The sequence below is a fragment of the Bos javanicus genome, chromosome 16, assembly GCF_032452875.1.
Source record: "Bos javanicus breed banteng chromosome 16, ARS-OSU_banteng_1.0, whole genome shotgun sequence".
Taxonomy (NCBI): domain Eukaryota; kingdom Metazoa; phylum Chordata; class Mammalia; order Artiodactyla; family Bovidae; genus Bos; species Bos javanicus.
The window spans coordinates 24,795,527-24,808,155 of NC_083883.1; the positions used below are offsets into that span (position 1 = coordinate 24,795,527).

At 34.6% G+C, this 12,629-nt stretch overlaps 1 protein-coding gene across 6 annotated transcripts in view; it reads left to right on the forward strand.

Moving 5' to 3' along the window:
• Nucleotides 1–12,629, forward strand: part of MARK1 (microtubule affinity regulating kinase 1) — a 142,625-nt gene that overhangs the window by 98,251 nt on the left and 31,745 nt on the right. For 5 of the 6 annotated variants that reach the window (XR_009729882.1, XM_061382235.1, XM_061382237.1 and 2 more), the window contains exons 6-7: nt 3,273–3,343; nt 7,916–7,972. Coding sequence is in view for 4 of the 6 variants with exons in the window: in XM_061382235.1 (XP_061238219.1) it covers nt 3,273–3,343; nt 7,916–7,972 (128 nt within the window). In the remaining 2 variants the exon portion in view is untranslated. Of the gene's footprint in view, nt 1–3,272; nt 3,344–3,756; nt 3,824–7,915; nt 7,973–12,629 lie in introns of those variants that run through there. The other variant, XR_009729883.1, reaches the window with a different exon arrangement.

Consider the following 12,629-nt stretch of genomic DNA (forward strand, 5'->3'; position numbering starts at 1 on the left):
CTTCAAGATAATCTATAAAATGTTTCAATTTAAACAAATATTGATCTATGTATTTTATAAATTAGAAAACTGAGTTGACAGGGGAATGGTAAGATATACTTCTAGTAGAATACAATGTTTATTTTGACTGTCTAGCATCAAAATAAACACTGATTATTAGAAAATCATTTTCATTTCCTGCACTTTCCTCAAATGAGAGATACATTGCCGTAGAATCACTGTTCTTTTAGGCATAAGCCTTAACTTTCTCAGAAACAGGTTTAAAATTTATGGAGTTAAATAATTTAATAAGTAAAAAGAGGATCTTGAAGGTTTTAAGGAATCATAGAATTTAAACAATTAAAGACGGAGGGCATTGGAAATTATTTAAACCAACTTGTCTAATTAACCTTTTTTTGCTAATTAGTAGGAAAACAGTGTTGAGTCTAGTTTTGAATCCTTTTAGCTAAAAAAGGATGTAGATTTTTATGATCTGATTTTCTGTAACTTGAATAAAGACGATTTATTTTAATCTACAACATTTAGACTATGTATTTTTATAGTGTCTCTTAGATTTTTAAAAAATTTACTACAAATACTAAATATTTTAATTACTTTTTTAGTTTTTTAATAGATTTGGGTTTTTGCATCACTTTTTTAAAACCCTAAAAATACTTCATGTAAGTTTTTTACATAAACCAAAAACCTGAATCATTAATGTTTTTTATTATCACAGGATTTTAAAAAATATTGTCATGCAAACTTGCATAAAATGTTAGTCTATAATAAAATTAATGAACCTTCAAATACCACATAATGAATTCTTTCTTCACTAAACTCTTCTTTAGTTAGATGTAAATTAACAGTTCATCAGTATGGGAACCCTGTGTGTTTATAGTTCAGTTAAACTTTTTTTAGTGATCTAGTCTCAAGAGAAGGGCTAGACATGGCTTTGATACGAGAACTTACAGACAGCTAAAGATAGATGGGCATTGTTCAATTTTTATGAAGGTCCACCACAAGGCTGGGTTAATACTAATGTGCGTACTGCTCTAACAATTAATGGTAAGTACAGTCAACTCTCTATTGGTGCTAATGAAGAGGAGCAATGGCTGGAGTAATAGGCAGCACCTGGGGTCCTCACTGCTCTCCTTCAGTAGCACTGGAGGGCAGTGGGGTATAGTGTAGGATAGAGGGGTATGTACTTCAGCTCATCCCAAACCAGGTGGTCTCTTACTTAATTCTTATTCCTGATGATAGGTTTCCTTTGAGTCTTGCCAGTCAGTGGTACTGTAACAAAACCATCTCAGTTCTGTAGCAGTAAATCTAGAATCGACCTCTTGCCTTTTAAACCTATAAATGACAAGATGACTCTGGAAAATAAAACAATATGTTTCCTCTAAAATTTATAGATATTTTAGGATTGAATCTGACATGCACACTAGAAACTTAGCATGAAAAACGGCCTCTTTGAGGAGTACATCTCTTGACTCTGGTTCATTCATGGGGCAAAAGATCTTCAGTGATTAGAAGGGCAGGGAACTCCTATATGAACCATGTTTTGTTCAAAGGAACCTATTAAAAGTAGGCATCAGGGCTAATCCACAATGGTATGTGTATTTCTCCTGTTGTTCATGCAAACATTATTTATTAAATGTTTACTATGTACTAGGTGATATTCAAGGTGAGAACAACACGTGGATGAACAGATGCAACGTCATTGCCATCAAAAAGATGACATTCTAGTTGGGGAAGCGTATCATAAACATGTAATATATAATCAGTAAAAGACTGGGTCATGTAAACATCTGGGGTATGGACATTCCAGGCAGAACTTGAGGGCAGTCCAGATTTTTGAACCCCTGCTGTATATATTTTATCTTTCCCAGCCTAAATTCACATATCTAGAGTTAACTGCTATGATGGGTCAACTAGAGCATCTATTCATTTCTCTGTTTTTATCATCCCATTTAATCATTTAAGTATGCTTTATATAATCTGCTAACATTGTAGATGTATTAGTTTCATCTGACATACATACATCATTGCATTTTGATTTTTAACATTTTACTTATGTCCTAGGATTGATATTGCATATATGTATATGTAATATATCTGTATACCTAGATACAAATATATAATTTATTGAGTGCTTACTATATGCCAGTCACTGTGCTAAGCACGTGCATTATTTCATTAATCCTTACAATAGCCATGTGAGATAGACAATAGGGAGAAACGGGGTCTTAACATAGTTAAGAAATCTTCCTAATATCTCCCCATAGCAACTTAGGGCTAAATCAGGATTCATACCAAAATTAGTCTGATTCTAAAACCTGAGTTTTTAACCACTTTGCTGTACTTTATAAGAACTCTGCAAGACACTTGGTGAGTTTTTAATATACATATATGTCTATATGGTACAAATTATAAGGATATAAAATTTTTATCCCTTACACTGAGGTATTTTATCTTTCATAATGTAACTGAACATTAGGTTTATTATTATTAATTAGAGAAAAATGAAAAAAAACTTACATGTAAAGAATCTATTAGAAAATTTTTACAGTTTCTAGTATCTTTAAATTCTTTCAACAAATTGGTAATGTCTATCCACTTTGTGTCCTGTCATGGGGATGGGCATGCAGGTAAAGTATGGGTGTGATGACAGCATTCAAGAAGGTTGCAGCTCCTCTAGGGTAATAGGAGATGCAGACAAGGATGGTTTCATTCTGTATAGTAAGGAGTTAAGTACCAGTGCAGGTGAAATGAGTATCATGAGAATGAACATGATCAAAATATGAAGGATAAGAATGAAATCAGTGTGGATGGAGATAGAGGTGGAATTTGACCAAGATTAAATGATCAGTAGACTTTAAGAGAGTGAGCCAACATAATATGACTTTTGGTATTTTATTTGAAATGTAAGCCCCAAATACAGAGCCAAATGTAATGTTTGGTTGCCCGTGCTGTGCCTTCCCTTTATTTGAATGGATAATAAAGAGTTGATTGTATTTTCACATAGTACTGGAAAGAAGAAAGAAAGTTTTCTTAATGTTTTTATGATTTTTTAATTAAAGGAGTTTTGCTGATTCATAAGCTGCTACCAATATTCGGTTTTATATGTCTTTTCCCCTTTTTTTCTATCATGTAATAGTTATAATTTATATAGAACTATCAGAAAAGTGTGGGCCAAAAGCTTCTTTAAAAACAAGGCAAAAACTTGACGATGCATATATTGTTAACTGAAAATCTATGTATATTTTACTGCCTGCTTTACCTTTCTGATTCAGGTGAAGTATTTGATTACTTAGTTGCCCATGGAAGAATGAAAGAAAAAGAGGCCCGTGCAAAATTTAGGCAGGTATGGAAAGTAGTTTTCAACTTTGTTTTGCTGATATTTTTAGTGATGTACAATGGACAGTATCACAAACCAGAATTCAGAGTACATGGTACTTTAAAAAGAAAAATTCATACTTTATTTTTTAAGATGGAAAACTGAAAAATAAACTTGTAAAATAGTTATATTTGGTTATTTTTAGATCGTATAAATAGTAAAATGTTTATAGTTGAGACTCTTATTAATAACTCTTTGATAGTCTTGGAAGTAGAGACCTAGAGTGAGATAGAAAATAAATACTTAAACATTTATCCAGGAATTATTATTAAGTATTATTACCTTTATGTGTACAACATAACTGTGTACTGTTTAAGAAGGTTTTTGTATTTTTTTAAGTAATTAAAGATATCTTGCTTTTGGAACTCCTATTTTTGTAGGTTTAAAGACTATGATCAATTTTATTTAGTCGAGTAGGGAAGGAACCTTGCCAGTGTGAAGAATATGGTAAGATATTGGTATTTCCAGGTCGACTTGATTATGATTTGTTACATAAATGATAAAATAAGAAAAAGCAATTTAAGTTCATCTAAGCTTTTGTTTCTAATTTTTAGGAATGAAGTAATTAAAATTAACATACTTTAAAAATCACTGTAGCAATGCCAGATTAATAAATTGTAAATTGTTCATAAAATTTACTGAAGTGTCAACAGATAGCTTACTATATCCAAACTTTGCCTTAGTGAATTTAAAATACTCACTTAAAAATAGTTCAGTATCTCTTCCGTAAGCATGATTCTGCAATTAAAGTGATCCTATAATCAGTAAGAGTGGGTCATACTAATATGAAATGTTCCACTGTGAGATTTTTACATATATGTTAACATATAAACAAGTATAGCAGTCCTGAAGAAGATGGGAGGAAAATACCTTTTTGACTGTTTTATTGACAGAGCACTCTCCGAATTAATCATGGAGTGAGCTTATTTTGGGAAACATCTATTATTAATATCTCACAGAATCATTATTTTTTGGAACACAATATATAAAATACTTTAGACCAAAGATATACACAGCCATTCATTATATTTGAAATGGATCTTATAAGCATTTGACTTAAAATAGCTGAATCTAAAGACAGCTGGTAATGAGGACGCAACCTTGAGAAGCTGGACAGCGATCAGCCACATACTGTTAAATTCTTTGCTACGCTGGGTTGCAAGTCCAGGTTTACTTAAGTAAGGAACTACAATCATCACTTCAAATGTCGTCGTTCTCTCCATCAACTCGAGCTTTAGTAGCCAACTAGGAAGAAAATTCCAATTGACATTAGATATTTCCATTGAAATCTAAATCGGTATTTGAAGGACTGTCACTGCTCACTCTTCTTTTTAGTTGGTTGGTTTTATTTATTTACTATTAAAAACATACTGTGGTTGAAAATTGTGCTGGGTACTATATGGAATTAGAGAATGTGAAAATGCCTGCTGTTTTAAAGAGCTTACTCATCTTTACTGACAGGTGTGAGCAGGATAGGAGGCTGGGATATAGATATTTTCATAAAGATCCAAGTAATTATTAAGTGGCTCTTTTTTTTTTAAGTGAAATCTGGATTACTTTAAAATGAGATCAGAGGTTGAATATGAAATGAATTCTATTTAAAATGTAAAACAATGGAAGTTTAAAGAATAATTCTCTATTATAAATATTAAATGTATTTTACTATCTATATGTGTTCCCCCCAAATTAAATAGATAACCAACTCACATTTTTAAAAACAATGAAAACACATACACAATTTTGTAGTTATTTGTCAAAAAGTTGTTTTTGTTTTTATATTTATTTTTGCTAAGTTTATTTTTCTTTATAGGTTTAATTAAAACTCTAGTTAATGTATATTTATTTTATTTTTATTTGGTCTGTATGTCATGCAATTACTTTTAAGAGTTTAACAGTGAAGGGGAATATACTATATTATTAAGGGTATATACACACCTATCCATGTATGTCCTTGACTCTACCATGAAGTATAGCAAAGACACTACGACAATTTAGGACCAATTTAGCAGCTATTGCTCCTACAGTACCTCTGCATTCCCTTAAGATTTGAAGGCCTGCAAGAAAATCATAATGTTGATTCAGCCCTCTCAATATCAAGGCTATGACTTGAAGCTTGGGAATTCCTGACTCACTTATAAATAATTGCAAAGCAAACCCCACAATTGCACCTCATGGCAAAATACTGACATGTCTTGTCTTAGGGTCAGTGCGGGACTGATTGTCAATCATGTTTTTGAGATCTGTAACTAAAGGATCATAAAGAAGTTCATACATTGCATTTGTGGAGGTACAGAAGGTTTGAGATGGGAGGGTCTGGCCATAGATTAATGCAGTAAAACTTGGATTTGTGGATGGGGATTCTTACAGTGAGTGAGTCAGAAGCCAGAGCTTCTTTCATTGTAGAAATTGTATCCTACTAGATCAGTGTGGTGGTATTATAAATTATCTTTCCCTTCTTAAGTCTTTAAGACGCAGGAGATTTTTATTCCAGAAGTGCCTATAGAACTGCTTTCATAGAAACTATCCTGTCTAAGGTGAAGTTCATGTTTGGTAACCAAATCATTACCTGTAGCATGCCTTCTTTACTGTATCAAGAGAAGGTGACTTGAAAAACATAATGTTATCAGCAAAGTTCTGTCATCTATGATACAAAAATAGCTTTATAGTATGAACGTCCTATGGCCTATATAATGTATTCAGTAAGTTGAATTAATATTTACATGTAAATGTATATCTCCTAACTAATGAACATATTTTGGTGAAAATTAGATATTACAGTCTGAAGTATATTGCTTAAGAAAATGAACCTACATATTACTTGTAGGGTCCTGCTGTTTTGGGGGGACTCACACTTCAAATTGATTATAATCATTCACAGTTGTTCTGCTCAAAAACATATCATGGTTCTGTAGCAACTGCTTAGTTTGGAATTTAGAGACTTTTACCAACTTGTCTATCCAGGTTTAACTCCCGGTATTACCATTTTCCAACCTACTTTCCAGATACACTGTGTTGCCTCCACAGTAGGCATTTCACCCCCTTACCCCCTACATCCCCATCCCCAAGCCTCCACATTTTAAAATATTTCTGTCTTTCATGTTGGCTTAGGTCAAATGTTAGTATCACCTACCAACTGGAAATTATTCTTTATTTTTATGATTCCTTCTCTTCTTTGTACATCTGCTTCTATGATTCTGCCTTGTTATATATATAGTTACTCATATACATATTTTTTCCTCCTAATCAGACTGTAAACTCCTTAAGGACAGGGTGCACATGTATTGTTCATTTTTGTGTTCCCCTTGCAACTAGCACATTTTCTTGCACATAGCAGGTACTCAATAAACTGTTGGATCAAACTGACTTTAATAGAATTACATCTTACTCATTGTATTTTGATTTTGTTTTGAATTCATGTCTTCTCTGTCTTTGAACCATTTTAATATACATTAGAATAATTTTATAATACTGAAATATCAGCTTCACTTGTACTACTTCGAAGTTTTTTTTTTTTTTTCCTAACCAGTATCCTATTAGCGTGGTCATACTTCACATCACCTTTAGACTTTTAAAAATCTCATTTCTGTCCCCATTTGTAAATGCCTAACCAATACTCAACATTCAGACTGTGTTTACATTTAACTGACTCCACAGACCTGAATGTTCTGCTGTGCTAAAATGGCCATACATATATGTACAAAGTAGCTCTTACCTGATTGCTATCAGATAGTTTCCATTTCTGTATTTTATGTAATAAAGTATATAACTATTATAGATTTGCTTATAACCTATTTCTCACTTGTATCTTTGGCCCTTAAGCCATTGGATTCTTTCCTGTTTAGCACTTATCCCCAAAGAGCCCTAGGTAATAGAAATTAAGACTGCATACAGAATCTGGTTACAAGGGTAGAATACTTTGCCCAGCTGAATTAGTGACAGGTTTAAAATTATATTTCGTTTTTATCCCTTTTCTTTTGAAAATTAGGTTTCCTTTTAAGGCTCAAAAATTTTCCCTTTGCTTTGTAATATATGAACAGACAAAAATACAGTATTGCTAAATGCCCTGTTGATAAATTCTGAAGTCAGTTGACCTCCCTGAGAAACATGCCTTGAGTACATTTAATGGAATTCCTAAAATAGAGTTTTCCATTTTGAACTTGAGCCAACTATCTTGAAATGCTGATTCATGTGTGCCAAAATTCTTATTCCAACAGTGGAGTAAACCATTTGACCCAAATCTATGAAGTATACATTTGATTGTGTAAACAGAGAAATATGACAACCTATAGGAAAAATCTTCATGCACTCTGATAAATATTTAGTATATTTTAGCAAAAGAACACTACTTTTCCACATTGTCTGAATTTAAAAGTGAAAATTTCATCACTTTAGTACATATGGTTTTCTGAACTAAAGGAATAGTGAAATTACTAAATGTAACTTTGAAATCAAGTATTAACTTTTTAATTGGAATAATAATTGGGAAAAATGGATGCTTTTACTATAATTTTGAATCTTTTATCCAAATATTTATTTCAGATTGTATCTGCTGTACAGTATTGTCATCAAAAGTGTATTGTTCACCGTGATCTTAAGGTAAGCAACTGGTTTAATAACAAAAATTTCTTATTATTAACAGATATTTGATAGAGCAATTTTTTGGATTGCATGATTGTGCCAAACATTATAGAAGAAAAGTAGTTTTTATTTAATTTTTACAGCAGCTTTTTATAAAAGGCAGTATATTTTCTTTCTTTTTTAAAAATTGAAGTATAGTTGGCTTACAGTATTATGTTAGTTTCAAGTGTACTATGATTCAGTTATATATTATACATATTTTTTTTCATGTTCTTTTCCATTATAGGTATTGAATGTAGTTCCCTGTGCTATACAGTAAATCCTTTTTGCTTATCTATTTTATGTATGGTATTTTGTATCTGGTAATCCCATACTCCTAATTTATCCCTCCTCTCTTCCTTTTCCCTTTGGTAACCATAAGTTTGTTTTCTGTATCTATGAGTCTGTTTCTATTTTGTATATAGATTCATTTGTATTATTTTTAGATTCCACATATAAATGATATTATATAATATTTGTGTTTCTTTGTCTGACTTACTTCACTTAGTATGGTATTCTCTAGTCCATCCATATTGCTGCCATGGCATTATTTCAGTCCTTTTTATGGTGAAGTAATATTCCATTGTGTAAGTACACACACACACACACACACACACACACACACAACACACACACACACACACACACACACACACACACACCTGCATCTTCTTAAGCCAGTTATCTGTTGATGGACACATGGGTTGTTTCTGTATCTTGGCTGTTGTAAGTAGTGCTGTTATGAACATTGGTTTGCATGTATCTTTTCAATCCCAAGAGTGGGATTGCTGGGTAATGTGGTAGCTCTATTTTTAGTTTTTTAAGGAACCTCCTTACTCTTCTCCGCAGCTGATGTGCCAGTTTACATTCCCACCAACAGTGTAGGAGGGTTCTCTTTTCTTCACACCCTTTAAAGCATTTATTAATTGTAGTCTTTTTGATGATAGCCATTCTGCCCACAGTGAAGTGATAACCTCATTGTGCTTTTGATACACATTTGTATACATTTTCCTAATATTTAGCAGTGTTGAGCATCTTTTCATGTGCCTGTTGGCCATTGTGTGTGTCTTCTTTGGAGAAGTGACTATTTAGGTTGTCTGCCCATTTTTTGATTGGCCTGTTGGTTTTTTGTATTATTGAGTTGTATGAGCTGTTGATATATTTTGAATAGTAACCCCTTGTTAATAAAAAGTTAAAAAAATTGCAAATAGTTTATCCCATTCCTTGATTCTCTTTTTGTTTTGTTCATGGTTTCCTTTGCTGTGCAAAAGCTTTGAAGTTTGATTAGATCCCATTTATTTTATTTATTTTTGCTTTTATATCTTTTGCCTGGGGGAATAAACCTAACTAAGGAGGTAAAAGACCTATATGCATCTATAACACTGCAAACTGTAAAATATTGATAAAGAAAATTGAAGATGATCCAAAGAAATGGAAAGATAACCACATACTCTTGGATTGGAAGAATTAATATTGGTAAAATGCCACATTCCTCAAAGCAATCTACAAATGTAACGTAATTCCTATGAAAACTTCCATGACAGTTTTCACAGAACTAGAACAAATAATCCTCAAATTTATATAGGACCACAGAAGACCTAGAATTGCCAAAGCAATCTTGAGAATAAAGAACAAAGCTGGAGGGGCAGCCCTCCCAGACTTCAGATGATACCACACAGTTACAGTAATCAAAACAGCTTAGTATTGGCATAAAAGCAGACACATAGATCAGTGGAACAGAATCAAGAGCCCAGAAACAAACCCACACACCTACAATTAATCTATGGCAAAGACAGAGGAGGCAAGAGTATACAGTGGAGAAAAGGCAGTCTCTTCATCAAGTGGTGTTGGGAAAGCTTGACAGCTACATTTAAGTCAGTGAAATTAGACCACTGTCTCACACCGTATACAAAAACAAACTCCAAATGGTTTAAAGATCTAAATACAAGGCATGACACCATAAAACTCCTAGAAGAGAACCAAGGCAAAACATTCTGACATAAATCATAGGGATATTTTCTTAAAGTATTTTCACTGAGCAAATGAAGAAAATGTGAATGAGAGGTTATCTAGCATTAAAGGGTAAGAGGATTTGATTCTGTTAATTAGCTTCTCTTAATACATAAATGTGTAACTTTGTCCCTAATTAAAAATGCCAGAGGCCCCATTCCATCAGAAGCAAGGTCAGGGTACAAATCCAGGTTTGTCTGATGTTAGAGCCAGTGCTCATCATTACATTGAAATTCAGAGAATATTAGGAAATTTTTAATGTTTTTATGAATCCCTGTTGGCTCAGTTGGTAAAGAATACACCTGCAATGCAGGAGGACCTGAGTGTGATCCCTGATTTGGGAAGATCCCCTGGAGAAGGCAGTGACTACCTGCTCCAGTATTCTTGTCCAGAATCCCATGGACAGAGGACTTTGGCAGACTACAGTGCACGCAGTCTCAAAAGAGTTGGACACAACTAAGCGACTAACACTATTACTACTATGAATATCAAATGCATGTGAATGGCATCCCACTCCAGTACTCTTGCCTGGAAAATCCCATGGACAGAGGAGCCTGGTAGGCTGCGGTCCATGAGGTCGCTAAGAGTCGGACACGACTGAGCGACTTCACTTTGACTTTTCACTTTCATGCATTGGAGAGGGAAATGGCAACCCACTCCAGTGTTCTTGCCTGGAGAATCCCAGAGACAGAGGAGCCTGGTAGGAGGCCGTCTATGGGGTCGCACAGAGTCGGACACGACTGAAGCGACTTAGCAGCAGCAGCAGCAGCAGCAGCATACTTAAGACTAAGTTATGTGTGTTAGTCAAGAAATGATGGTGGCAATGAACATGGGAGGGCAGATACCTCTTGGAGGAACTGATTTCATTTTCTTTAGGTAGACTGAGAAGGCAAATGGCTGGATCATGGGGTAGTTCTAGTTTCAGCTTTTGAAGAACCTCTGTACTGTTTTGTAGAATGGCTTTACCGATTTACAGCCCTCCCAGCAGAACACAGTGTTCTAGTTCCTCACATTATTGATGACACTTATCTTTTATTTTTTTCATATAGCTATCAAGTTGTGAGATAATACCTCATTGTTTTGATTTGCATTTTGATTTGCATTTCTCTGATGGTTAGTGACGTTGAGCAACTTTTCATATACCTGTTGATTGTTTGTATGTCTTCTTTGGTAAACTGTCTATGTAGATGTTTTGCCAATTTTTTAATCTGGTGGTTTGGTTTTTTGGTTATTGAGTCACATGAGTTTCTTACATATTTTAAATATTAACCCCTTTCAGATATGTGGTTTGCAAATATTTTTTCCCATTCTGTATGTTTTCTTTTCATTTTGTTGATGGTTTCCTTTGCTGTGCAGAAGCTTTTTAGTTTGATATAGTCTCACTTGTTTATGTTTGCTTTGGTTGCCTGAGCTTTTGATATATAATCCAAAAAGTTAATAATTGGTAACTTCCTTGGTGGTCCAGTGGTTAAAACTCCAAGGTTCCAATGTGAGGGGCACAGGTTGGATGCCTAGTCAGGGAACTAAGATCTCACATGCCGTGCAGTATGGCCCCACCCCCCAAAAGCTAGTAATACTGTATTAAGTACTAAAAGTTTGCTTAGAGAGTAGATTTCAGGTGTTCCCATCATTAATACCCAAAAAAAAGGTAACTGTGAGAAAATATGTTAATTAACTTTAGTAATCATTTCACTATGTGTATGTATATCAAATTATCATGTTCAGTTCAGTTCACTCGCTCAGTCGTGTCCGACTCTTTGCGACCCCATGAATTGCAGCACGCCAGGCCTCCCTGTCCATTACCAACTCCCAGAGTTCACCCAAATCCATGTCCTTTGAATCGGTGATGCCATCCTACCATCTCATGCTCTGTCGTCCCCTTCTCCTCCTGCCCTCAATCTTTCCCAGCATCAGGGTCTTTTCCAGTGAGTCAGCTCTTTGCATCAGGTGGCCAAGTATTGGAGTTTCAGCTTCAGCATCAGTCCTACCAATGAACACCCAGGACTGATCTCCTTTAGGATGGACTGGTTGGATCTCCTTGCAGTCCAAGGGACTCTCAAGAGTCTTCTCCAACACCACAGTTCAAAAGCATCAATTCTTTGGTGCTCAGCTTTCTTTATAGTTCAACTCTCACATCCACACATGACCACTGGAAAAACCATAGCCTTGACTAGATGGACCTTTGTTGGCAAAGTAATGTCTCTGCTTTTGAATATGTTAGCTAGGTTGGTCATAACGTTCCTTCCAAGGAGTAAGCGTCTTTTAATTTCATGGCTGCAGTCACCGTCTGCAGTGATTTTGGAGCCCAGAAAAATAAAGTCAGCCACTGTTTCCCCATCTATTTGCCATGAAGTGATGGGACCAGATGCCCTCCTCCAGGGGATCTTCCCGACCCAGGGATTGAACCTGCGTCTCTTACATCTCCTGCATTGGCAAGTGGATTCTTTACAACTAGCAATACCTGTGAAGCCCAAACAGTTACATATATGCATATAAATAAAACCTTCCTATAGAGTGCTAAAATTCAGTCTTTGTCGTTGTTGTTCAGTCGTTGAGTCCTGTCTTACTCTTTGCGACCCCATGGACTGCAGCATGCCAGGCTTCTTGTCCATCACCAACTCCTGGA